At 47.1% G+C, this 27,752-nt stretch overlaps 1 protein-coding gene across 2 annotated transcripts in view; it reads left to right on the forward strand.

Annotated features, from left to right (window-relative positions):
• Positions 1–27,752, forward strand: part of LOC109897421 (acid-sensing ion channel 2-like) — a 565,196-nt gene that overhangs the window by 318,192 nt on the left and 219,252 nt on the right. The window contains exon 1 of one of the 2 annotated variants that reach the window (XM_031834853.1): positions 17,890–19,966. The exons of the other annotated variant lie outside the window; for it this stretch is intronic. Within the exon in view, the coding sequence (XP_031690713.1) occupies positions 19,274–19,966 (693 nt within the window). The 5' untranslated portion in view covers positions 17,890–19,273. Of the gene's footprint in view, positions 1–17,889; positions 19,967–27,752 lie in introns of those variants that run through there. 2 annotated transcript variants of the gene reach the window in all.

Raw genomic sequence — 27,752 nt, forward strand, 5'->3', positions numbered from 1 at the left:
ATGATTACCCCTCTGACCCCTGCCATTACATTAACGCCTGGCACTATTTATATATATGATTACCCCTCTGACCCCTGCCATTATATTAACGCCTGGCACTATTTATATATATGATTACCCCTCTGACCCCTGCCATTACATTAACGCCTGGCACTATTTATATATATGATTACCCCTCTGACCCCTGCCATTATATTAACGCCTGGCACTATTTATATATATGATTACCCCTCTGACCCCTGCCATTACATTAACGCCTGGCACTATTTATATATATGATTACCCCTCTGACCCCTGCCATTACATTAACGCCTGGCACTATTTATATATATGATTACCCCTCTGACCCCTGCCATTACATTAACGCCTGGCACTATTTATATATATGATTACCCCTCTGACCCCTGCCATTACATTAACGCCTGGCACTATTTATATATATGATTACCCCTCTGACCCCTGCCATTATATTAACGCCTGGCACTATTTATATATATGATTACCCCTCTGACCCCTGCCATTACATTAACGCCTGGCACTATTTATATATATGATTACCCCTCTGACCCCTGCCATTATATTAACGCCTGGCACTATTTATATATATGATTACCCCTCTGACCCCTGCCATTATATTAACGCCTGGCACTATTTATATATATGATTACCCCTCTGAGCACTGCCATTATATTAACGCCTGGCACTATTTATATATATGATTACCCCTCTGACCCCTGCCATTATATTAACGCCTGGCACTATTTATATATATGATTACCCCTCTGACCCCTGCCATTACATTAACGCCTGGCACTATTTATATATATGATTACCCCTCTGACCCCTGCCATTACATTAACGCCTGGCACTATTTATATATATGATTACCCCTCTGACCCCTGCCATTATATTAACGCCTGGCACTATTTATATATATGATTACCCCTCTGACCCCTGCCATTACATTAACGCCTGGCACTATTTATATATATGATTACCCCTCTGACCCCTGCCATTATATTAACGCCTGGCACTATTTATATATATGATTACCCCTCTGACCCCTGCCATTATATTAACGCCTGGCACTATTTATATATATGATTACCCCTCTGAGCACTGCCATTATATTAACGCCTGGCACTATTTATATATATGATTACCCCTCTGACCCCTGCCATTATATTAACGCCTGGCACTATTTATATATATGATTACCCCTCTGACCCCTGCCATTATATTAACGCCTGGCACTATTTATATATATGATTACCCCTCTGAGCACTGCCATTATATTAACGCCTGGCACTATTTATATATATGATTACCCCTCTGACCCCTGCCATTATATTAACGCCTGGCACTATTTATATATATGATTACCCCTCTGACCCCTGCCATTATATTAACGCCTGGCACTATTTATATATATGATTACCCCTCTGACCCCTGCCATTATATTAACGCCTGGCACTATTTATATATATGATTACCCCTCTGACCACTGCCATTACATTAACGCCTGGCACTATTTATATATACGATTACCCCTCTGACCCCTGCCATTATATTAACGCCTGGCACTATTTTTATATACTATTTCTCCTTGAAGCAGTCCCCTGTCTAATGAATATGGATCATCAGGCTAGCTACCACCCTCTAGATTTATGAGCAATATATTGTACACATTTAACCTCTGGTTTAAGAGGGAAAACTGAAAAGCACAGAGTTGTGATTTTTCTCATTGGCTTCATGATGGTCATAATAACCACTACAGTCGTTTATACAGTATTACAGTTTGAATAATGGATATTGAAGCAAGGGGAATACCCCTGCCAGGGATAAAAAATGCATGGTTAGTTAACAGATGCAGTGTGGCCCTCTGGGAACTGTTGTTCCAGCCTCAATTGCACTTGAACTCAGCGTGATTGGTCACGGCTGAGTGTGTCAGGGAGAATACAAAGGTGTCTCTCTGGGATTCAGGTCACGTCAGCTCCTGCATCGCTTGTCACAGCATGGTGGCCTTGCCAAGCATGTCGCCACGGCTACAGTCTGATGAATAGATCACTCCCTGGCCATCTCATCATAAGGGAGTGATAAATAGTGATCCATTCACTCTCTGATCCAGTACAGTGATGATGATATACACAGACAATATACAGACGAAGAAGCATGCATGTACAAACAACATACAAGCTAGGCCTATACACACCTACACACACAGCACACTAGCGGTTTGAGGAAGTTCAGTATAGTCCTGTACCATCCTTACCTACAGTAGGTAAAGTGATGCCTCAACCCAACTGTGTAATGATGGACTCAGAGCCACCCAATTAAAATTGGATTGGCAGAAAAATCCATTGTTGAAATGCTGTGGTTTTTGCTCTCTCCCCTCTCCCCTGTCCCTCTAACACTTTTTTAAATTTTTTATTTAACCTTTATTTAACTAGGCAAGTCCCTCTAACATCTAGTTAAGCCCTGGGTATGCTGGACTGGTTTTGAAAGGTCGATGTCGGTGGAGTGCATAGACTGGAATGTGCTTAGTCTTTTCAAACTGGGTAGAGAGCTACAGGGCACTGGAAGGGGAGGTGGGTAGAAGGCTAGAGTACTGGAAGGAGCAGGGGGAGTAGGTAGAGAGCTACAGGGTACTGGAAGAAGCAGGGGGAGTAGGTAGAGAGCTACAGGGTACTGGAAGGAGCAGGGGGAGTAGGTAGAGGGCTACAGGATACTGGAAGGGGGAGTAGGTAGAGGGCTACAGGGTACTGGAAGGGGGAGTAGGTAGAGGGCTACAGGATACTGGAAGGGGGAGTAGGTAGAGGGCTACAGGGCACTGGAAGGGGGAGTAGGTAGAGGGCTACAGGGTACTGGAAGAGGGAGTTGGTAGATGGCTACAGGGTACTGGAAGGAGCAGGGGGAGTAGGTAGATAGCTACAGGGTACTGGAAGGGGGAGTAGGTAGAGGGCTACAGGGTACTGGAAGGGGGAGTAGGTAGAGGGCTACAGGGTACTGGAAGAGGGAGTTGGTAGATGGCTACAGGGTACTGGAAGGAGCAGGGGGAGTAGGTAGATAGCTACAGGGTACTGGAAGGGGGAGTAGGTAGAGGGCTACAGGGTACTGGAAGGGGGAGTAGGTAGAGGGCTACAGGGTACTGGAAGGGGGAGTAGGTAGAGGGCTACAGGGTACTGGAAGGGGGAGTAGGTAGAGGGCTACAGGGTACTGGAAGGGGGAGTAGGTAGAGAGCTACAGGGTACTGGAAGGGGGAGTGGGTAGAAGGCTACAGGGTACTTGAAGGAGCAGGGGGAGTAGGTAGAGAGCTACAGGGTACTGGAAGGGGTAGTAGGTAGAGGGCTACAGGGTACTGGAAGGGGGAGTAGGTAGAGGGCTACAGGGTACTGGAATGGGAGTAGGTAGAGGGCTACAGGGTACTGGAAGGGGGAGTAGGTAGAGGGCTACAGGGTACTGGAAGGGGGAGTAGGTAGAGGGCTACAGGGCACTGGAAGGGGGAGTAGGTAGAGGGCTACAGGGTACTGGAAGGGGCAGTAGGTAGATGGCTACATGGTACTGGAAGGAGCAGGGGGAGTAGGTAGAGAGCTACAGGGTACTGGAAGGGGGAGTAGGTAGAGGGCTACAGGGTACTGGAAGGGGGAGTAGGTAGAGGGCTACAGGATACTGGAAGGGGGAGTAGGTAGAGAGCTACAGGGTACTGGAAGGGGGAGTGGGTAGAAGGCTACAGGGTACTTGAAGGAGCAGAGGGAGTAGGTAGAGAGCTACAGGGTACTGGAAGGGGGAGTAGGTAGAGGGCTACAGGGTACTGGAAGGGGGAGTAGGTAGAGGGCTACAGGGTACTGGAAGGGGGAGTAGGTAGAGGGCTACAGGGTACTGGAAGGAGCAGGGGGAGTAGGTAGAGGGCTACAGGGTACTTGAAGGAGCAGGGGGAGTAGGTAGAGGGCTACAGGGTACTGGAAGGGGGAGTAGGTAGAGGACTACAGGGTACTGGAAGGGGGAGTAGGTAGAGGGCTACAGGGTACTGGAAGGGGGAGTAGGTAGAGGGCTACAGGGTACTGGAAGGGGGAGTGGGTAGAAGGCTACAGGGTACTTGAAGGAGCAGGGGGAGTAGGTAGAGAGCTACAGGGTACTGGAAGGGGGAGTAGGTAGAGGGCTACAGGGTACTGGAAGGGAGAGTAGGTAGAGGGCTACAGGGTACTGGAAGGGGGAGTAGGTGGAAGGCTACAGGGTACTGGAAGGGGGAGTAGGTTGAGGGCTACGGGGTACTGGAAGGGGGAGTAGGTAGAGAGCTACAGGGCACTGGAGGGGGGAGTAGGTAGAGGGCTACAGGGTACTGGAAGGGGGAGTAGGTAGAGGCTACAGGGTACTGGAAGGAGCAGGGGGAGAAGATAGAGGGCTACAGGGTACTGGAAGGGGGAGTAGGTAGAGGGCTACAGGATACTGGAAGGGGAAGTAGGTAGAGGGCTACAGGGCACTGGAAGGGGGAGTAGGTAGAGGGCTACAGGGTACTGGAAGGGGGAGTAGGTAGAGAGCTACAGGGTACTGGAAGGGGGAGTGGGTAGAAGGCTACAGGGTACTTGAAGGAGCAGGGGGAGTAGGTAGAGAGCTACAGGGTACTGGAAGGGGGAGTAAGTAGAGGGCTACAGGGTACTGGAAGGGGGAGTAGGTAGAGGGCTACAGGGTACTGGAATGGGGAGTAGGTAGAGGGCTACAGGGTACTGGAAGGGGGAGTAGGTAGAGGGCTACAGGGTACTGGAAGGGGGAGTAGGTAGAGGGCTACAGGGCACTGGAAGGGGGAGTAGGTAGAGGGCTACAGGGTACTGGAAGGGGCAGTAGGTAGATGGCTACATGGTACTGGAAGGAGCAGGGGGAGTAGGTAGAGAGCTACAGGGTACTGGAAGGGGGAGTAGGTAGAGGGCTACAGGGTACTGGAAGGGGGAGTAGGTAGAGGGCTACAGGATACTGGAAGGGGGAGTAGGTAGAGAGCTACAGGGTACTGGAAGGGGGAGTGGGTAGAAGGCTACAGGGTACTTGAAGGAGCAGAGGGAGTAGGTAGAGAGCTAAAGGGTACTGGAAGGGGGAGTAGGTAGAGGGCTACAGGGTACTGGAAGGGGGAGTAGGTAGAGGGCTACAGGGTACTGGAAGGGGGAGTAGGTAGAGGGCTACAGGGTACTGGAAGGAGCAGGGGGAGTAGGTAGAGGGCTACAGGGTACTTGAAGGAGCAGGGGGAGTAGGTAGAGGGCTACAGGGTACTGGAAGGGGGAGTAGGTAGAGGACTACAGGGTACTGGAAGGGGGAGTAGGTAGAGGGCTACAGGGTACTGGAAGGGGGAGTAGGTAGAGGGCTACAGGGTACTGGAAGGGGGAGTGGGTAGAAGGCTACAGGGTACTTGAAGGAGCAGGGGGAGTAGGTAGAGAGCTACAGGGTACTGGAAGGGGGAGTAGGTAGAGGGCTACAGGGTACTGGAAGGGAGAGTAGGTAGAGGGCTACAGGGTACTGGAAGGGGGAGTAGGTAGAAGGCTACAGGGTACTGGAAGGGGGAGTAGGTTGAGGGCTACGGGGTACTGGAAGGGGGAGTAGGTAGAAGGCTACAGGGCACTGGAGGGGGGAGTAGGTAGAGGGCTACAGGGTACTGGAAGGGGGAGTAGGTAGAGGCTACAGGGTACTGGAAGGAGCAGGGGGAGAAGGTAGAGGGCTACAGGGTACTGGAAGGGGGAGTAGGTAGAGGGCTACAGGATACTGGAAGGGGAAGTAGGTAGAGGGCTACAGGGCACTGGAAGGGGGAGTAGGTAGAGGGCTACAGGGTACTGGAAGGGGGAGTAGGTAGAGAGCTACAGGGTACTGGAAGGGGGAGTGGGTAGAAGGCTATAGGGTACTTGAAGGAGCAGGGGGAGTAGGTAGAGAGCTACAGGGTACTGGAAGGGGGAGTAAGTAGAGGGCTACAGGGTACTGGAAGGGGGAGTAGGTAGAGGGCTACAGGGTACTGGAAGGGGGAGTAGGTAGAGGGCTACAGGGTACTGGAAAGGGGAGTAGGTAGAGGGCCACAGGGTACTGGAAGGGGGAGTAGGTAGAGGGCTACAGGGTACTGGAAGGGGGAGTGGGTAGAAGGCTACAGGGTACTTGAAGGAGCAGGGGGAGTAGGTAGAGAGCTACAGGGTACTGGAAGGGGGAGTAGGTAGAGGGCTACAGGGTACTGGAAGGGAGAGTAGGTATAGGGCTACAGGGTACTGGAAGGGGGAGTAGGTAGATGGCTACAGGCTCCTGGAAGGAGGAGTTGGTAGAGGGCTACAGGGTACTGGAAGGGGGAGTAGGTAGAGGGCTACAGGGCACTGGAAGGGGGAGTAGGTAGAGGGCTACAGGGTACTGGAAGGGGGAGTAGGTAGAGGCTACAGGGTACTGGAAGGAGCAGGGGAGAAGGTAGAGGGCTACAGGGTACTGGAAGGGGGAGTAGGTAGAGGGCTACAGGGCACTGGAAGGGGGATTAGGTAGAGGGCTACAGGGTACTGGAAGGGGGAGTAGGTAGAGGGCTACAGGGTACTGGAAGGGGGAGTAGGTAGATGGCTACAGGGTACTGGAAGGAGCAGGGGGAGTAGGTAGAGGGCTACAGGGTACTGGAAGGGGGAGTAGGTAGAGGACTACAGGGTACTGGAAGGGGGAGTAGGTAGAGGGCTACAGGGTACTGGAAGGGGGAGTAGGTAGAGGGCTACAGGGTACTGGAAGGGGGAGTGGGTAGAAGGCTACAGGGTACTTGAAGGAGCAGGGGGAGTAGGTAGAGAGCTACAGGGTACTGGAAGGGGGAGTAGGTAGAGGGCTACAGGGTACTGGAAGGGAGAGTAGGTAGAGGGCTACAGGGTACTGGAAGGGGGAGTAGGTAGAAGGCTACAGGGTACTGGAAGGGGGAGTAGGTAGAGGGCTACAGGGTACTGGAAGGGGGAGTAGGTAGAGAGCTACAGGGCACTGGAGGGGGGAGTAGGTAGAGGGCTACAGGGTACTGGAAGGGGGAGTAGGTAGAGGGCTGCAGGGCACTGGAAGGGGGAGTAGGTAGAGGGCTACAGGATACTGGAAGGGGAAGTAGGTAGAGGGCTACAGGGCACTGGAAGGGGGAGTAGGTAGAGGGCTACAGGGTACTGGAAGGGGGAGTAGGTAGAGAGCTACAGGGTACTGGAAGGGGGAGTGGGTAGAAGGCTACAGGGTACTTGAAGGAGCAGGGGGAGTAGGTAGAGAGCTACAGGGTACTGGAAGGGGGAGTAGGTAGAGGGCTACAGGGTACTGGAAGGGGGAGTAGGTAGAGGGCTACAGGGTACTGGAAGGGGGAGTAGGTAGAGGGCTACAGGGTACTGGAAGGGGGAGCAGGTAGAGGGCTACAGGGTACTGGAAGGGGGAGTGGGTAGAAGGCTACAGGGTACTTGAAGGAGCAGGGGGAGTAGGTAGAGGGCTACAGGGTACTGGAAGGGGGAGTAGGTAGAGAGCTACAGGGTACTGGAAGGGGGAGTGGGTAGAAGGCTACAGGGTACTTGAAGGAGCAGGGGGAGTAGGTAGAGAGCTACAGGGTACTGGAAGGGGGAGTAGGTAGAGGGCTACAGGGTACTGGAAGGGGGAGTAGGTAGAGGGCTACAGGGTACTGGAAGGGGGAGTAGGTAGAGGGCTACAGGGTACTGGAAGGGGGAGCAGGTAGAGGGCTACAGGGTACTGGAAGGGGGAGTGGGTAGAAGGCTACAGGGTACTTGAAGGAGCAGGGGGAGTAGGTAGAGAGCTACAGGGTACTGGAAGGGGGAGTAGGTAGAGGGCTACAGGGTACTGGAAGGGAGAGTAGGTAGAGGGCTACAGGGTACTGGAAGGGGGAGTAGGTAGATGGCTACAGGCTCCTGGAAGGAGGAGTTGGTAGAGGGCTACAGGGTACTGGAAGGGGGAGTAGGTAGAGGGCTACAGGGCACTGGAAGGGGGAGTAGGTAGAGGGCTACAGGGTACTGGAAGGGGGAGTAGGTAGAGGCTACAGGGTACTGGAAGGGGGAGTAGGTAGAGGGCTACAGGATACTGGAAGGGGGAGTAGGTAGAGGGCTACAGGGCACTGGAAGGGGGAGTAGGTAGAGGGCTACAGGATACTGGAAGGGGGAGTAGGTAGAGGGCTACAGGGCACTGGAAGGGGGAGTAGGTAGAGAGCTACAGGGTACTGGAAGGGGGAGTAGGTAGAGGGCTACAGGGTACTGGAAGGGGGAGTAGGTAGATGGCTACAGGGTACTGGAAGGAGGAGTAGGTAGAGGGCTACAGGGTACTGGAAGGGGGAGTAGGTAGGGGGCTACAGGGTACTGGAAGGGGGAGTAGGTAGAGGGCTACAGGATACTGGAAGGGGGAGTAGGTAGAGGGCTACATGGCACTGGAAGGGGGAGTAGGTAGAGGGCTACAGGGTACTGGAAGGGGGAGTAGGTAGAGAGCTACAGGGTACTGGAAGGAGCAGGGGGAGTAGGTAGAGAGCTACAGGGTACTGGAAGGGGGAGTAGGTAGAGGGCTACAGGATACTGGAAGGGGGAGTAGGTAGAGGGCTACAGGGCACTGGAAGGGGGAGTAGGTAGAGAGCTACAGGGTACTGGAAGGGGGAGTAGGTAGAGGGCTACAGGGTACTGGAAGGGAGAGTACGTAGAGGGCTACAGGGTACTGGAAGGAGGAGTAGGTATAGGGCTACAGGATACTGGAAGGGGAAGTAGGTAGAGGGCTACAGGGCACTGGAAGGGGGAGTAGGTCGAGGGCTACAGGGTACTGGAAGGGGGAGTAGGTAGAGAGCTACAGGGTACTGGAAGGGGGAGTGGGTAGAAGGCTACAGGGTACTTGAAGGAGCAGGGGGAGTATGTAGAGAGCTACCTTGTACTGGAAGGGGGAGTAGGTAGAGGGCTACAGGGTACTTGAAGGAGCAGGGGGAGTAGGTAGAGGGCTACAGGGTACTGGAAGGGGGAGTAGGTAGAGGACTACAGGGTACTGGAAGGGGGAGTAGGTAGAGGGCTACAGGGTACTGGAAGGGGGAGTAGGTAGAGGGCTACAGGGTACTGGAATGGGGAGTGGGTAGAAGGCTACAGGGTACTTGAAGGAGCAGGGGGAGTAGGTAGAGAGCTACAGGGTACTGGAAGGGGGAGTAGGTAGAGGGCTACAGGGTACTGGAAGGGAGAGTAGGTAGAGGGCTACAGGGTACTGGAAGGTGGAGTAGTAGCCTTCATTTCTCAGAACAAGAATAGACTGACTAGTTTCAGAAGAAAGCTCTTTGTTTCTCTTTGTTTCTGGCTCTTTGTTTCAATCGAACCCACAAATGCTGATGCTCCAGATACCATTCTAAAGAAGGCAAGTTTTATTGCTTCTTCAATCAGGACAACAGTTTTCAGCTGTGCTGACATAATTGCAAAAGGGTTTTCTACTGATCAATTAGCCTTTTAAAATGGTAAACTTGGATTAGCCATTGGAACACAGGAGTGATGGTTGCTGATAAAGGGCCTCTGTACGCCTAAGTAGATATTCCATGAAAAATCAGCTGTTTTCCAGATACAGTAGTCATTTACAACATTAACAATGTCTACATTGTATTTTTGATCGATTTGATGTTATTTTAATGGACAAAAAATTTGCTTTTCTTTCAAATACAAGGACATTTCTAAGTGACCCCAAACTTTTGAACGGCAGTATACATACAGACACACACACACCACATGCACTCTCAAATCAGTGGAGTGTTGTCTCTGTCCATTCCTCTGTCGTGTGGACTATCTCTCTGCCAGGGGACCGGGATGATACTCTAGACTAGACGAGTACTGTGACAGAGAGGGTTGTAGTGACCACTATCCACAACACCCTGAGGCCTAGCTAATGCACTGTCAGCAGGGTTGGGGCGTAACTGATTACATGTAATCTGATTGAAAAATAACTGTAACTGTAATCAGTTACAACAACAGAAAAAAATACATTGATTCCTTTCTGACATTCAATGCAGCGTTAAAAAAAGGAGCACATTTAAGTTTGTTCCAGCTGAACGAGTCTGACCATAAGTCAGAGACTACTACAATAACACACCAAATGTGTTTGATGGATCCTTTTTGACTTCTTCTAATGCCTCTTAAGGGGAAAGTCATCCACAAGTAATGGAAAGTAATCAGATTATGTTACTGAGTTTGGGTAATCCAATCTGATTACTGGACTGATTACTAGTAACTGTAACAGATTACTTTAAGAAAATAACCTACCCAACCCTGACTGTCAGGACTGGCCCAACAGGTGAAATCCTCTCACAGGCAGGTGGGAAACACAGTAGAGATTCATCTTAAACAAACAGTTACAACATGACCACTCTATTCACAGAGAGCAGATTAGTACGTTGGCCATGGGCTCCTGTTTGGTTTCTGTCTGCAACCGTTTCACCATGAAAGACTGAGCCCAGAGAGGGAACAATATGCTAGCTTTTATCAGAGGGAAACAGCAGTCCCCCACACACGGACAGCTCTCTCATCTCTCAGTGTCAGCGCTGTGTGATGCATGCAGGCAGCCATCCACACTCTCCTCTCCTTTAGCCTGTTGCCGTGTTCTTCAGCTGCAGTATCCTGAGCAGCAGGCACAGCAGCACAGAGCTACTGTCTATCATACCCCTCTACCTGCTCTGTCTATTTCCCTTCCCTGATGAATTCACCTCCTTACTCCCCACGCAGCCCTGATGACAGACTCAGGATGACAGAGACAGGACTTGAAAAGGGGAATTAAGGGACTCAGGAGAGAGCATGGGGTTGGTGTTGTCACACCCCCATTCACTCTAAATTATAGCACCCCTGAGCATGTATATCACAGCACCAGTGTACATACAGTACTCCTGTTTGTGAGACGGGTTTACGACCTCTTTCTAGTTCATTTCAGTGCACCTTAATCAGAGAGATGGCATCTCTGCATTGATAGGACCCCCATCAGACAATGTGTGCAGTCATGTACCTGTTTGTGGGTGGAGACATGACAGGCACAGATGATGAAAGCACGATACAACAGGAATGACTTTTTCTTCACACAAACCTTGAGATACAAAGGCATTCAGCTGTGTTAAATGTTGGCCATTGCTTTGCCAAATGTATAGTAGTATATATGTATAGTAGTATATATGTATAGTAGTATATATGTATAGTAGTGTATATGTATAGTAGTATATATGTATAGTAGTATATATGTATAGTAGTGTATATGTATAGTAGTATATATGTATAGTAGTATATATGTATAGTAGTATATATGTATATATGTATAGTAGTATATATGTATAGTAGTATATATGTATAGTAGTATATATGTATAGTAGTATATATGTATAGTAGTATATGTATAGTAGTGTATATGTATAGTAGTATATATGTATAGTAGTATATATGTATAGTAGTATATATGTATATATGTATAGTAGTATATATGTATATATGTATAGTAGTATATATGTATAGTAGTGTATATGTATAGTAGTATATGTATAGTAGTATATATGTATAGTAGTATATATGTATATATGTATAGTAGTATATATGTATAGTAGTGTATATGTATAGTAGTATATATGTATAGTAGTATATATGTATAGTAGTATATATGTATAGTAGTGTATATGTATAGTAGTATATATGTATAGTAGTGTATATGTATAGTAGTATATATGTATAGTAGTATATATGTATAGTAGTATATATGTATAGTAGTATATATGTATATATGTATAGTAGTATATATGTATAGAAGTCACCGATAGTCCTGGATGCCTTCCTATTGGTCCTATTGATTCCTCAATAAATTGTACTGAACAAAAATATAAACGCAACATGTAACAATTTCAAATATTTTACTGCGTTACAGTTCATATACGGAAATCAGACAAATGAAATAAATAAATTAGGCCCGGATCTATACATTTCACATAACTGGGAATATAGATATGCATCTGTTGGTAACAGAAAGCTTAAAAGAAAAGTAGGGTCGTGTATCAGAAAACCCGTCAGTATCTGGTGTGATCACCATTTGCCTCATGCAGCGCGACACATCTCCTTCGCATGGAGTTGATCAGGCTGTTGATTGTGGCCTGTGGAATGTGGTCCTACTCCTCTTCAATGGATGTGCGAAGTTGCTGGATATTGGGGCGATATGGATAGCACTGTCTTACACGTCGATCCATAGCATCCCAAACATGCTCAATGGGTGACACGTCTGAGGGTATAAACATGAGCTGATGTCGGCGGATGAATGACACGACATTGGGCCTCAGGATCTCATCACAGTATCTCTGTGCATTCAAATTGCCATCGATAAAATGCCATTGTGTTCGTTGTTCATAGCTTATGCCTGCCCATGCCAAAACCCCACTGCCACCATGGGGCACCCTGCTCACAACATTGACAGCAGCAAACCACTCGATCACACAATGGAGCTGTGTGAAAAGAGCACACTTCACAGATGAGCATTTGCCAACTGAAATCGGTTACGACGCCAAACTGCAGTCAGGTCAAGACCCTGGTGAGGACGACGGCAAATGAGCTTCCCTGACAGTTTGTGCAGAAATGATTTGGTTGTGCAAACCTGTAGTTTCCTCAGCTGTCCAGGTGACTGGTCTCAGATGATCCCACAGGTGAAAGCCGGATGTGGAGGTCCTGGGCTGGCGTGGTTACACTTGGTCTGCAGTTGTGAGGCTGGTTGGACGTACTGCCAAATTCTCTAAAATTACCTTGGAGGTGGTTTATGGTAGAGACATTAACATTCAATTCTCTGTTAACAGCTCTGGTGGACATTCCTGCAGTCAGAATGCCAATTGCACGCTCCCTCAAAACTTGAGACATCTGTGGCATTGTGTTGTGTGACAAAACTGCACATTTTAGAGCGGCCTTTTATTGTCCCCTGCACAACGTGCACCTGTGTAATGATCATGCTGTTTAATCAGCGTATTGATATGCCACACCTGTCAGGTGGATGGATTATCTTGGCAGGAGAAATGCTCACTAACAGGGATGTACAAATTTGTGAACAAAATTTGAAATAAATGATAATTCCGTGAGTATGGAACATTTCTGTGCTATTTTAATTCAGCTCATTAAACAAGTGACCAACACTTTACATGTTGTGTTTATATTTTTGTTCAGTGTATATTGATTAACTGCAGCTGAACTCTCACCCTTCATCACCGTCACACCTTGTAAGGTATGCTGGTAACTAACCCAAGATCATTGACGTCGTTTCCAATGGGAGCAAATTAAGCATAGTGTGCAGAACAAGCAAGGAGGTGGGCAGAGCCAAGCAGGAGCTAGCAAGATCCTACTGGTATGTTCTAACATATATTTGCACATTTCCATTAGGGAACGCCTACTCTGTGAAGTGTGCGTGTGAAGTTACTCAAGTCGTCCTTGCGCTCCTTCTAAACAATGCAATGTTTAGAAACATTTTTAAAGGGTCAAGTCTACAAAACTTAGTGCGCTCTGTTCATAACAGATTGTAGTTTTGGGGAAAAGAAAACTGTATTGAGATTGAATGTTTCATCAATGAGAAAATGTGCGGAATGTCGGCCAAGTTTCATCTAGCTCCATCTTCTCCCACTTCCCTCCACTGGTCTTATTTGGTGGCGAGAAGAAGTTGTAAACGGATACTTCAGATTTATACATCACATCCTGTGAAGTATCTGGCTCCTACTTCTTTCTGTGGTATGACAGTCTTTCCCTGGTATACTGGAGGACCAGGAGTCATTTATCTCACCTCATTCTCTAGAGCCAGATTAGCTATAACACCAGCATGGATCAAGCTTCATAAGAAGCTTCGTCTTCCACTGCAGACAATCTAAACGGGCTAAAGCATGTTTCACGTGCTGTCTCTCTACAAACCAACAGTAGCTGTTGGTCTATGCACTATAACTAACTATAACTAAGTAATGGCGTCGATCTATTTGAAAGATCAATATCTTGCACAGTAAGACATAATAAGAAGTGAATATATTTATATATAAATAACACAGTGACCTGACGAAGATCCTTGCAGGATGGAAACGTAGTTTGTTTATGAATGAAGGTATGTGGTGGGGCTTATGAGTGCCAGCTCTATTTCTATTGGCCCTGCACCCCACTAAGGAATGTTTGATCACACTTGACTATATAATTAACATAGCAACAACATGAAGTGTGTCTCCATGAAGTGTGTCTCCAGACCAGATCACAGTAGACAAACAAACACCTGAATGATCCTGAGGCATCCCATCCATTTGGAGAGATTGAGTGTGGTCGATACCAGATTGCATAGCTATTACTGTCCTCGCTCTGTGGTGTTGGTGTAGATGATGGCTGTCGTACAACATCTAATCAGAGACTACACACTACAGAGCAGCAGGGTTATGATTGGGATACAACAAACAGACCCAATCCCCCTATCTCCTCTCATTTCATGAAGCCAACTGATGATTGTTCCATGCCATGACAACAACTAATAGCCATAATGACTGCAGTGAGTTCTAAGAACTCACCCACAAAGGGAACGTTCAATCTATTACCACCCTACAGCTCAGCAGCAGCCCTCCCTTTCATTTAGAGAGGAGGCGGTGTCTGAAGCCAGGGGAGGCCCTGCTACACCTACAGCCAGACAAGTGTGACTACGCTCGATTAAAAAACTCCTAAAATACAGAAAAGCCATTGATCGCCTGTTATTGGTGTCATCTTAATGCATGCTGTGGATTTGATGGATGGCAGTTCTGCACACTGTCTCCTCATCCTGCTCATCTTTCATCTGCTCCCCACGTCACTGCATCTGCTCCCCACGTCACTGCATCTCTCCCTCAGAAGGGGTAAAGCGTTAGCGACCCTCAAGCCGTCTTTTTGTGATTCAAATCCTTTAGCAACACGTAGAAAATGCTTGTATGAGGGAATCTGTATGTGTGTGTTGATTTTCTGTCTGCCTCGAAGTCCTGAGAGAAGAGATGCATTTCATCTATGGAAATCATAATAGCCTTTGTACCCTTTCCGCACATAATTTTTTCATGATTATTGTAGTATTGTCCAGTCCTTGAATCCTGGATGGTGTTTGTTGATGAAGGACAGGGGGTATTACACAGTAGATGCACACATCATTGTGGACAGAAGAATGCGTGTAATTGAATCAGATGGTTCAGGGATATATCTCTGATTAATCTCGGACTCCCCTGATGTTTTGGAGGCTGGCTAATTGGATATTTATGTTGAACCTTTGAGCTGTTCTCCTCTATACTGATGCTAGCTGGGCTACCCTGAATAACACTCCTCGTCTAATTATGCTGCTGCTGGATGGATTCAGACTGGATAAAGGACTGGCTCTGCAGTCCTTTAGGCTGCAAGGCGGTGCATTAGAAGAAACGGGTGCATGTTCATGATATGTGTGTGTTCCTATGTGTGAGATATACATTATACATTATTTTACATCTTCTATGTGTTTACAGTTTTCCTTTTACATGATTGTTATTTGTGGTTTTGAAAGTGTGTGTGTGTGTGTGTGTGTGTGTGTGTGTGTGTGTGTGTGTGTGTGTGTGTGTGTGTGTGTGTGTGTGTGTGTGTGTGTGTGTGTGTGTGTGTGTGTGCGTGATCCTCTATGTGAAGTGTTTCTCTGTGCGTGTGTGCGTGTGCGTGTGTGTGTGTGTGTGTGTGCGTGTGTGTATGTGTGTGTGCGTGCGCTTGTGTGTGTGTGTGTGTGTGTGTGTGCGTGTGATGTGAAGGGTTTCTCTAGGCATGTGTGTGGGCTGGGTGTGTGTGTGCGTGGTCCTCTATGTGAAGGGTTTCTCTAGGCATGTGTGTGGGCTGGGTGTGTGTGTGCGTGGTCCTCTATGTGAAGGGTTTCTCTAGCTGTGTGTGTGGGCTGGGTGTGTGTGTGCGTGGTCCTCTATGTGAAGGGTTTCTCTAGGCATGTGTGTGGGCTGGGTGTGTGTGTGCGTGGTCCTCTATGTGAAGGGTTTCTCTAGGCATGTGTGTGGGCTGGGTGTGTGTGTGCGTGGTCCTCTATGTGAAGGGTTTCTCTAGGCATGTGTGTGGGCTGGGTGTGTGTGTGCGTGGTCCTCTATGTGAAGGGTTTCTCTAGGCATGTGTGTGGGCTGGGTGTGTATATGACCCCTCAGTGTAGAAGCTGTTTCATCACGTCTCCTGTGATCAAATCACATGGAACTGTCAGAAAGCATTGCATTACAGCACGTACAAGTCACACAACTGCATGTCGGCCAAGCCAACGCAATGAGTTATAATGCTGCACATTAGACATTTTCTCTTTCGCTGTTGCCGTTTGTGTTTCCATAACAGCTACACAATTCACTTAGCCCCAGTGAGTCATACAAGATAAGCACAGATACCAGTTGTTATTCAGCTTGATAATGACTTAGTCATAGGGGACACACAGAGGGCAGATTCTACTGTACTTATAGTGTTTGTCCCAAATGGCACCCTATTCTCCATAAAGTGCACCACTTTTGACCAGGGCCCATAGAAAATAGGGTGCCATTTGAGACATAGTCTCTGCTGTTTTTCTGAGCTGGGCTCCTATTCAACTCTCTCCTCTCTGTTAGCTGAGAACAGCTAGTAGCAACTCAATTAAACAAGTGAAAAATAGTCCTCTCACTTGGAGGGAAAAAAAACTTCACTTTGTCATTAGCAGATGGATGCTCTGTCAAAAGCATTTCGGAGAATTCTTCCTCATCTTAAATGCAAATGAAGCAATATTACAAACCGAGATATTCAAATATTAATGTGTCTGAGATTATAGTTTCATTAGGGATTTTCTTTTCCCCAAAAGAGATATGTGTAACCATAAACTGTTCCTCCTAAATATTCAATATCGTTATTGTATATATTATCTATATATATCATGATATATCTTTTCAAAAGTTAAGAGGTACTAAATGACTGCATTGTTATGATGACGTTATAACTGCTACAGGCCAGCTGGACAGTACTGAGTGGACTGTAGCTGGAACTGTCTGAGGTGCCCAGTCAAACCACTGACTGAGTCAGACATGCAGGTGCAGCACTTTCTGTTGACCTATTATGATTTGTACTACACTCATGTCTCACTGTCTCATGCATCGTTTATTTGCCAGAATTGTGCTTCCAGTACTATGACCCCTGCAGTTCTCTAACACTCTAACACTCTCCATACTTATCAGAAGGGATGTAGTATCTACGCTACTGCTCATTTCGTTGTATTGCATACAGTACATGTGTGTGGCGTCTTTGTGAATAAAAACGTCCACTATATGAACGTGTGCAGATGTAAATGGGATGTAAATGTTAGGGGAAGGATAGTGGTCCCCCATGTGATTTCACTGAAGAGCACAGCTGAGCCAATGCTGTTAGGAGGCATGACAAGTCAAAGTTGTCATGAGAGTTAGTTGGTGACGACAAGCCATATGTACAGTGTTGGCTGCAAACCAAGCCTGAAGCTTGAAAGAGGGTAAAGCAGCCAAAGCAATAATTCAGTATGATGCTGTTTGTCTCAGGCTCCCTCTCTGAGTGCACACACACTCTCCTGCTCTCCCATTCTGCTCCTGTTGTGTAAGTCGTGGCAGCAGCCAACAAAACATAGGGGGAGGAGAGAGAGAGACAGAGAGAGAGAGAGAGAGAGAGAGAGAGAGAGAGAGAGAGAGAGAGAGAGAGAGAGAGCGCTGGCGTTCTCAGACTGACACTCATCGCTCGCTCTCTCACTGGCTGGGTGGACAGAGCTGTGGCGCAGGATGAGAGGAGCACAGAGAGGACACGCTGCCCGATGAGAGAGATGGGACCAGAGGAACAGTCTGTCTGCACAGGAGGAAGAGAATACAGAAAATAACAGGGCAATATCCAAAGGAAGGGAAGTGAGAGAGAGAGAGAGAGAGAGAGAGAGAGAGAGAGAGAGAGAGAGAGAGAGAGAGAGAGAGAGAGAGAGAGAGAGAGAGAGAGAGAGAGAGAGAGAGAGAATGCACACATCTACTTCATGGGAGGAGGAGGAGCCCGGTTGGGGGTGGAGCTGAGAAGGATTGACAGACATCGGCACAAGAGGAGGAGGAGCGTGAGGGCAAGTTAATGAATTTGATTTGGAGAGAAGTATTTTTAGAAAAGGAAGAAAACAAGAGGAGCGTTACGATTGGAAATGCCACAGTTCTGAGGGAGAGAAACAGAGAGTGAAAGAAAACTGGAGCGAGAGAATGAGGGAGAGAGAGATACCAGGATCTGAGCGTTACTGAACAGATTTTCCATCGACTCTGGTCAGGTTTCCCACAGGGAAACGCAGTGTGTGTGCATGTGCTCCTCTCTCAGTGTGAATGAGTGTTTGCGTGCATCTGGGACTAAGAAGCGTCTGCTCCTCGCACAAGACGGGCTGGCCGTACATTATCACCCGCAGGACACAACACACGCTCCTCCAGTCAAGAGAGGAGGAGAAGAGAAAGGAGAACGGAGCGGGGAATAGGGAGAGAGTGACAGATGGGAAGAGGGGAAGGCTGGAAATCAAGAAGATAAAAGTGAGCTCACAAAAAAAGCCGGAGAATAAATTAGCGAGGTAGACTCACAAAGGCAATTAGTGATGTGCGGCTGCTCGTTTTAGCGGTGTCATGTAAACAAGTCCAGCCTCTGGCCGTGGTGGTGTTGGAGGGTTAGCAGGTTAAACGAGGCTGAGCATCACTGATCGAAGTGGAGCGACGGCAAAGTCCCAAAAGACAGCAGCCTCGGTCGGCAGAGAGAGGAGCGCCGACAGAGCAGAGGGAACCGGCAGGACGAGCCGTTCTTTGACAGACGGCACCAGATAGAACCACAACAGACTCACTGCTCTCTTCTTTAACCTTCCGTTCTTTCATTTTGTCTGTGCTTCTCAGCTCATCTTTGTCTGTGCTTCTCAGCCTCTATCTCTCTCTCTCTCTCTCTCTCTCTCTCTCTCTCTGTCTCTTCCTCTCTCGCTCTGTGCTACACTAACTGGTGCGGATGCTGGAGTCGCTCATGTAGAAGCTGCATCGCTTGGTGCATATTTGCATGGCTGATTGTATTTTTTACTGCTGAGTTGGGTGAGTGGAGTACTTTCAGGTCAAGGGAACCAGATGGACTGAGAGGGAGAAGCCCAACAAGTAGCTAAAGAGTAAAACAGGACACCAACAACAACAAACAGAAGACACTGTGACAGAGAGAGAGAGTTAGTATGTGTGTGTGTGAGAGAGGTTGTGTGTGAGGAGCTTGTACGGATTGTGTGTAACAGCAGAGTCAGATAAGCACAAATCCAGGTGTGGATTACATCAGTGGGGATATCGGTGCCCTGGAGCTCCATGTGGGGCCCAGCCCCTGAGGCCTGGCTGGGAGATGAAGCCTTTCTCTCTGTACTAGGAGCGGTGTGGGCAGCCATGGCTCTGGAGGGGCGATGTCTCCAGCAGGGATCCCCAGTCGTGGTGAGGAGAGGCCGCCGGCGCCTCCCTGCAAGGCCAGGCCTGTCCTCAATCACCTCTACAATGCTGACTGGGACAAGTTTGCATGGCCTCAGGCATGTGTGTGTGTCCGGTGGCTCCATAGGCCGTCGGGCCTTCTGGCTGCTGGCCCTGTGCACATCATTGGGCCTGCTCCTGTCCTGGTCCTCCAACCGCCTGCTCCACTGGCTCTCCTTCCCCACCTACACACGGATCCACACAGAGTGGGCCAAGGAGATGGCCTTCCCCACAGTCACTATCTGCAACAACAACCCAATCCGCCTCTACAAGCTCACCAAAAGTGACCTGTACTTTGCTGGCCACTGGCTGGGCCTACTGCTGGCCAACCGGACGGTGAGACCCATGGTGCTGGATTTGCTGCAGGAGGACAGCCAGGCCTGGTTCAGCAAACTGTCTGACTTCAGGCTGTTCCTGCCCCCCAGAAACTTTGAGGGCAGCAACCTGGAGTTTATGGACCGGTTGAGCCACCAGCTGGAGGAAATGCTTCTCTCCTGCAAGTACCGAGGAGAACCGTGCGGTCCCCAGAACTTCACCTCTGTAAGTCTCAGCATAGCTCACTTCTTCATTGACAGTATAGCTCTGTGTGGTGGTTGAACCTCCCAGACTGTTCATCTGATTTCACCTGTTGTCTCTCCTCTTTTCATGGAGTTTCATCTCTTTCCTTGAAGTTCACAGTAGTTAACAGCAGGGTTTCGAACCACAAAAAATGTCCAATCGTTTTGTTCTGAACAGAACCATTATTTGTTTTGTTCCATTCCACTGTTCCGACCTGTAAAAGTTCTGATTAGTTTCGAAACCAAAAAAAGTACCAGTTTATATTGTTCCTTTCTGTTCCCTTTTAAATGTCTGAAGTAATTGTCTTTTATTACATTAGCTCAGCATTACATTTCTTTACCAATCAGTGAAGATAAAGCAGCTTGCAATGGAGCGGACAAGCTATATTTGTTTTAGCCTAGGCAGCCAATGGTAGAGTTCTCATTGGGGCTTTACACGTTAGCCCGGTCCGACCCAAGCCTGATGAGCTGAAGCCCGAGCCCAGGCCTAGTCCAACATCCCCTAAATGTAATGAGCCCGAAACCTAAACGATGCCTGATTTCTAGAAAACGGACGCACCTTTCCCTAGACCATATTGCTCTTTTGTTCAAGTTAAGTAGACTATTAATTTACCATGGTTTTTACAACAACGTGAGATATTGTTGGAAGCGAGCAGAGTGAGGAGAGAGTGAAAAGCCCTAGCCTTGTCTAAGAGAAGTGATGAGAGGGGAAAACCCAACTTGAATATAATCAACAACTGTTGTATGTGGATCTCAGGGTTTATACAGTAAGACATCCATACTGTTGTATGTGGATCTCAGGGTTTATACAGTAAGACATCCATACTGTTGTATGTGGATCTCAGGGTTTATACAGTTAGACATCCATACTGTTGTATGTGGATCTCAGGGTTTATACAGTAAGACATCCATACTGTTGTATGTGGATCTCAGGGTTTATACAGTAAGACATCCATACTGTTGTATGTGGATATCAGGGTTTATACAGTAAGACATCCATACTGTTGTATGTGGATATCAGGGTTTATACAGTAAGACATCCATACTGTTGTATGTGGATCTCAGGGTTTATACAGTAAGACATCCATACTGTTGTATGTGGATCTCAGGGTTTATACAGTAAGACATCCATACTGTTGTATGTGGATCTCAGGGTTTATACAGTAAGACATCCATACTGTTGTATGTGGATCTCAGGGTTTATACAGTAAGACATCCATACTGTTGTATGTGGATCTCAGGGTTTATACAGTGAGACATCCATACTGTATATACAGTATCTTCAGAAATGAGACAAATGCTTATTCTGTTGCCTGTTTTGAAGTGTGTGTTTGGTTCCGTGAGCTAATTGTTTTCGTTAGATCAGATTATCTATGATTTCTTATAATTTATTCAGCATTGTTTACACTGTTCCAAACGGTCAGAAAACAAATATTTGAATAATAGCCTACCTTTACACACATGGGTCACACGGAGCTCAATCCTCTCCTCCTTCTTGATCTCTTTCTTCTTCTTTTTGTTGTTGTTGTTATTATCAGAATTATAAACGTATGTAAGCTAATATCATCAACAGTAGGTTTTAAAATGAAATAACAAAGGCAGCCTTGAATAATTAAACAAATGAACCACAACATGTCAGCAACTGTCGGTATGCAACTGTGTTTAATCTTTGTAGGCAGAAAAATGCATTTCTTCCTTAGAACAGACTCTCCAGGATTTCTTATTTGTTAGGTTTTGTTTACACTGTTCCATTTCAATGTTCAAGACTCCATGTCTAACACCTGTTTGGCAGTGGCACACAGCGCTCGGCATACCCACCTTCTTCGGGTTCTTCTTAGGATTATTATTATTATTATGCAGTAATATAGTAGCCCATATAAGTACGAGTCAGTCAGTCATGACTTTAAATACAATCAAGCTTTTTATTTAGAAAATAAAATAAAACATGAAATGTTCTGCCTAATTAGGCCATGGCCTAGGCATTAAGGAAACAGAACAGAACACAACAAATTAACACATCAATTAAACAACATTGGAGCCATGGAGTCTTGAATATTGAAATAATAAATACATATTCTGGATATTATTAGCTGTAAGCCAGCCTATGTCCTAATGGGTGCATGCATGTGTCACGTGAACAGAGCATGGCAGGGAAAGGCACATTTAGCAAATAGGGAATATTTTTGCATTCTCAACAAATTAGCTAACATAACTTTTCAGTCAGAGAAACAACAAGTAAGAAACTAGTGAATTACTGCAGTTAGATTGCAACTTCAGCACCTCGGACAGCGCAATACACATGGCAGCCTGTAGCTGCTCCTGCAACTGACAGGGAGGAGAGAGAGACACGGGTTCAGGCTGAAATTGAGAACTCTAGTGCATGGGCGCTATCAGCTGACTAAGCTATAGTTGTTTACATGCACGATGGACAGACAAGTGTAGGGTGCGAGATGCGACAGCGCTAGCTGTGCCACCAGAGACTCTGGGTTCGCGCCCAGGCTCTGTCTCATCCGGCCGCGACCGGGAGGTCCGTGGGGCGACGCACAATTGGCCTAGCGTCGTCCGGGTTAGGGAGGGTTTGGCAGGTAGGGATATCCTTGTCTCATCGCGCACCAGCAACTCCTGTGGCGTGCCGGGTGCAGTGCACACTAACCAAGGTCGCCAGGTGCATGGTGTTTCCTCCGACACATTCCGGGTTGGATGCGCGCTGTGTTAAGAAGCAGTGCGGCTTGGTTGGGTTGTGTTTCGCTTCTCTTTCGACCTTCGTCTCTCCCGAGCCCGTACGGGAGTTGTAGAGCGATGAGACAAGATAGTAATTACTAATTGGATACCACGAAATTGGGGAGAAAAGAGGGTAAAAATACATTTAAAAAGAGCTGTTTACAAAACAGATAAGAGGGAATTATCTCTACTTCCTTAAAGCATTCAAACAAATAAAAGCAGGTTCTAACCTGTTCTCGCAGACTATGTGTCAAAGTTAGGGGAGTGATAAGATCTTTAGAACCTACAAAGACAGAACAAGAATCAGACTGTTTAGGCATTTACGGCCCCAGAGATAAGGGCCAATAACAAATCCCTCCTTTGTGGGGTGTATGAAGAGGTTACTGGACAGAAGGGACAATTCCCAGTGAAAACATTATTCAGCTCAAGCATTTTCATAGAATTTAGATTGTAACAAAACCATTTGTACTCCACATAACTGTTACCCAGTTTTCGCTTTGTACAGTATTTACTTATCCTGAGCAAAAATATAAATGCAACATGCAACAATTTCAAAGATTTTACTGAGTTACATTTCATACTGTATAAGGAAATCAGTAAATTGAAATGAATTCATTAGCCCCTAATCTATGAATTTCACATGACTAGGTAGGGTCGCAACCATGGGTGGGCCAGAGAAGGCATAGGCCCATCCACTGGGGAGCCAGGCCTATTCAATCAGAATGAGATTTTCCCAACAAAGTGGCTTTATTACAGACAGACTCCTCAGTTTCATCAGCTGTTGGGGTGGCTGGTCTCAGACGATCCCGCAGGTGAAAAAGCCGGATGTGAAGGTCCTGGGCTGGCGTGGTTAGACGTGGTCTGCGGTTGTGAGACCGGTTGGATATACTGTACTGCCAAATTCTCTAAAACGATGTTGGAGGCGGCTTATGGTAGAGACATTAAACATTAAATTACCTGGCAACAGCTCTGATGGACATTCCTGCAGTCAGCATGTCAATTGCACGCTCCCTCAAAACTTGAGATCTGTGGCATTGTGTTCTGTGACAAAACTGAACATCTTAGAGTGGCCTTTTATTGTCCCCAGCACAAGGGGCACCTGTGTAATTGTCACGTCCTGACCTTAGTTCCTTTTTTATGTCTCTGTTTTTAGTTTGGTCAGGGCGTGAGTTGGGGTGGGCATTCTATGTTTTTGTTCTAGGTTTTGTATTTCTGTGTTTGGCCTGGTATGGTTCCCAATCAGAGGCAGCTGTCGATCGTTGTCTCTGATTGAGAACCATACTTAGGTAGCCTGTTTTCCCACTATGATTTGTGGGTAGTTATTTTCTGTTTAGTGTGTTTTGCACCTGAAGGAGCTGTTTCGGTTGTGCCTTTTGTTACTTTGTATTTAGTGTTCAGTTATATTAAATAAAATGCCGAACACGTACCACGCTGCACCTTGGTCCTCACCTTCTTCCACCAACGGCCGTTACAGTAATGATCATGCTGTTTAGTCAGCTTCTTCAGGTGGATGGATTATCTTGGCAAAGGAGAAATGCTCACTAAGAGGGAGGTAACCAAATTTGTGCACAGAATTTGAGATAATTTTTTTTTTGGTGCATATGGAACATTTCTGGGATCTTTTATTTCCGCTCATGAAACATGGGACCAACACTTTACATGTTGCGTTTATATTTTTGTTCAGTATAGTATCTGCTCTGTTTATTGTAGTTTCTTCCGTGCTCGTTAGGGCCTGTTCATGGTTCTGTTGATTAGAGTGGGCAATACTGTTGAGCCATGTGGTGGCCTTGGCCTGGGAGCCATTTCATATCACAAGGTACAGTCTCTATTGTCAGCCCCATGAAAACTGTATTGCCTCTCTCTCTCCGTGTTTGTGCTTCTCATGGTGCTGCGACAGTGACAGATGTTTTCTCTGAGGTGACACAAATACTCAAACACTCTTTGAAATGTTATTTTTGCATTTCATTTTTCTTTTCTTATCTCCCTCCATTGGCCCTAGAGCCTGTAAAACTCACTGGAGAACAGAAAGGGTGTCAAATGAAGGTGATGCGTGCAGTACTGTGTTTGTGAAGACAGAGTGTATGTGCCCATGTGTTCATATGGGACTACTGCCACAGTCCTCACTGATGTGTCAATCATTATAGCACAAGTTGTAGGCTCTCAGCCACTCTCACTTCACTTTACATGTTGAGCAGCTGTGCATTAAAACCCACTAACAGAGCAATATTAACCTCCACCCCTTCAATAAATACAGTTGAATGAGTGCAAAGCAGTGGTCTCACTCTTCATGCTCCTTCATGGCCCCATTGAGATGGTCAGCTTTGTGTCCATGGCTTCATAGAAATGGATGACTTTCATTAAGTTTAAACACAGCGTCCGATCAGCACTAGCTCTGTAATGATCCTGCTATCAGTCCTCTGTATCGACGGCCTCCCTGTCCGGAACAGGACGAGGAGCAGAGCAGCACGCCGTCAAACAATGTGCTACTTAATCAGAAACATGCCCTCGGGCCAAGTCCCTGTAATAATGTTTCAAACCAATCTCAGTCATCTGGAGTGAGGTGCTCATCCTGATTGCAACACAGACATCAATTTATTTAGGATTCTCACCATGGTGGCTCCTGAAGTTTTGTGACTGAGCAATCTATACAGGGCATAGACAGGGTGGCAGACAGGGTGCGGACAGGGTATAGACAGGGTATATACAGGGTACAGGCAGTGTGTAGACAGGGTGTTTTTTATTTAAAAAAATATTTTATTTAACCTTTATTTAAATTAACGAGGCAAGTCAGTTGAGAACAAATTCTTATTTACAATGACCACCTACCCCGGTCAACCCTAACCCGGTCAACCCTAACCCGGTCAACCCTACCCCGGTCAACCCTAACCCGGACAACCCTAACCCGGTCAACCCTAACCCGGACAACCCTACCCCGGTCAACCCTACCCCGGTCAACCCTACCCCGGTCAACCCTAACCCGGTCAACCCTACCCCGGTCAACCCTAACCCGGACAACCCTAACCCGGTCAACCCTAACCCGGACAACCCTAACCCGGTCAACCCTACCCCGGTCAACCCTACCCCGGTCAACCCTAACCCGGTCAACCCTACCCCGGTCAACCCTAACCCGGACAACCCTACCCCGGTCAACCCTACCCCGGTCAACCCTAACCCGGTCAACCCTACCCCGGTCAACCCTACCCCGGTCAACCCTACCCCGGTCAACCCTACCCCGGTCAACCCTACCCCGGTCAACCCTACCCCGGTCAACCCTAACCCGGACAACCCTAACCCGGACAACCCTACCCCGGTCAACCCTAACCCGGACAACCCTAACCCGGTCAACCCTAACCCGGTCAACCCTAACCCGGTCAACCCTAACCCGGACAACGCTGGACCAAATGTGCGCCGCCCTATGGGACTCCCAATCATGGCCGGTTGTGATACAGCCTGGAATTGAACCAGGGTCTGCAGTGACGCCTCTAGCACTGAGATGCAGTGCCTTAGACCGCAACACCACTCGGGAGCCCTGCTGTAGAGAGGGTGTAGACATGGTATATAGACAGGGTATAGACAGGGTGTAGACATGGTATATAGACAGGATATAGACAGGGTGTAGACATGGTATATAGACAGGGTGTAGACAGGGTGTAGACATGTTATATAGACAGGATATAGACAGGGTGTAGACATGGTATATAGACAGGGTATAGACAGGATGTAGACATGGTATATAGACAGGGTGTAGACATGGTATATAGACAGGGTATAGACATGGTATATAAACAGGATATAGACAGGGTAAAAGAGGGCCACACATTCTAGGAGCTCAGATGCAAAAATGTCATTACCAACGTTTCGACAGCCAAGCTGTCTTCATCAGGTATTATACCCTGATGAAGACAGCTTGGCTGTCGAAACGTTGGAAATTACATTTTTGCATCTGAGCTCCTAGAGTGTGCGGCTCTCTTTTATTTTCAAGTTTTCTACTCCGCTAGCCAGCACCTCGTCTTAATAGGAGTGCGTTTCTTTTTCTTCTATAGACAGGGTGTAGACATGGTATATAGACAGGGTGTAGATATGGTATATAGACAGGATATAGACAGGGTGTAGACATGTTATATAGACAGGATATTGACAGGGTGTAGACATGTTATATAGACAGGATATTGACAGGGTGTAGACATGTTATATAGACAGGATATAGACAGGGTGTAGACATGTTATATAGACAGGATATTGACAGGGTGTAGACATGGTATATAGACAGGATATTGACAGGGTGTAGACATGGCAGTGCCTTAGACCGCAACACACGCAACACAGGCAGTTAACCCACTGTTCCTAGGCCGTCATTGAATATAAGAATTTGTTATTAACTGACTTGCCTAGTTATATAAAGGTAATAAAATAAAAAAAGAACAATAAATAAATGCCACTCAGGAGCCCTGCTGTAGAGAGGGTGTAGACATGGTATATAGACAGGGTATAGACAGGGTATATAGACAGGGTATAGACAGGGTATATAGACAGGGTATAGACAGGGTGTATAGACAGGGTATAGACAGGGTGTAGACATGGTATATAGACAGGATATAGACAGGGTGTAGACATGGTATATAGACAGGATATTGACAGGGTGTAGACATGTTATATAGACAGGATATAGACAGGGTGTAGACATGTTATATAGACAGGATATTGACAGGGTGTAGACATGTTATATAGACAGGATATAGACAGGGTGTAGACATGTTATATAGACAGGATATTGACAGGGTGTAGACATGGTATATAGACAGGATATTGACAGGGTGTAGACATGGCAGTGCCTTAGACCGCAACACACGCAACACAGGCAGTTAACCCACTGTTCCTAGGCCGTCATTGAATATAAGAATTTGTTATTAACTGACTTGCCTAGTTATATAAAGGTAATAAAATAAAAAAAGAACAATAAATAAATGCCACTCAGGAGCCCTGCTGTAGAGAGGGTGTAGACATGGTATATAGACAGGGTATAGACAGGGTATATAGACAGGGTATAG

The sequence above is a fragment of the Oncorhynchus kisutch genome, linkage group LG10, assembly GCF_002021735.2.
Source record: "Oncorhynchus kisutch isolate 150728-3 linkage group LG10, Okis_V2, whole genome shotgun sequence".
Taxonomy (NCBI): Eukaryota; Metazoa; Chordata; class Actinopteri; order Salmoniformes; family Salmonidae; genus Oncorhynchus; species Oncorhynchus kisutch.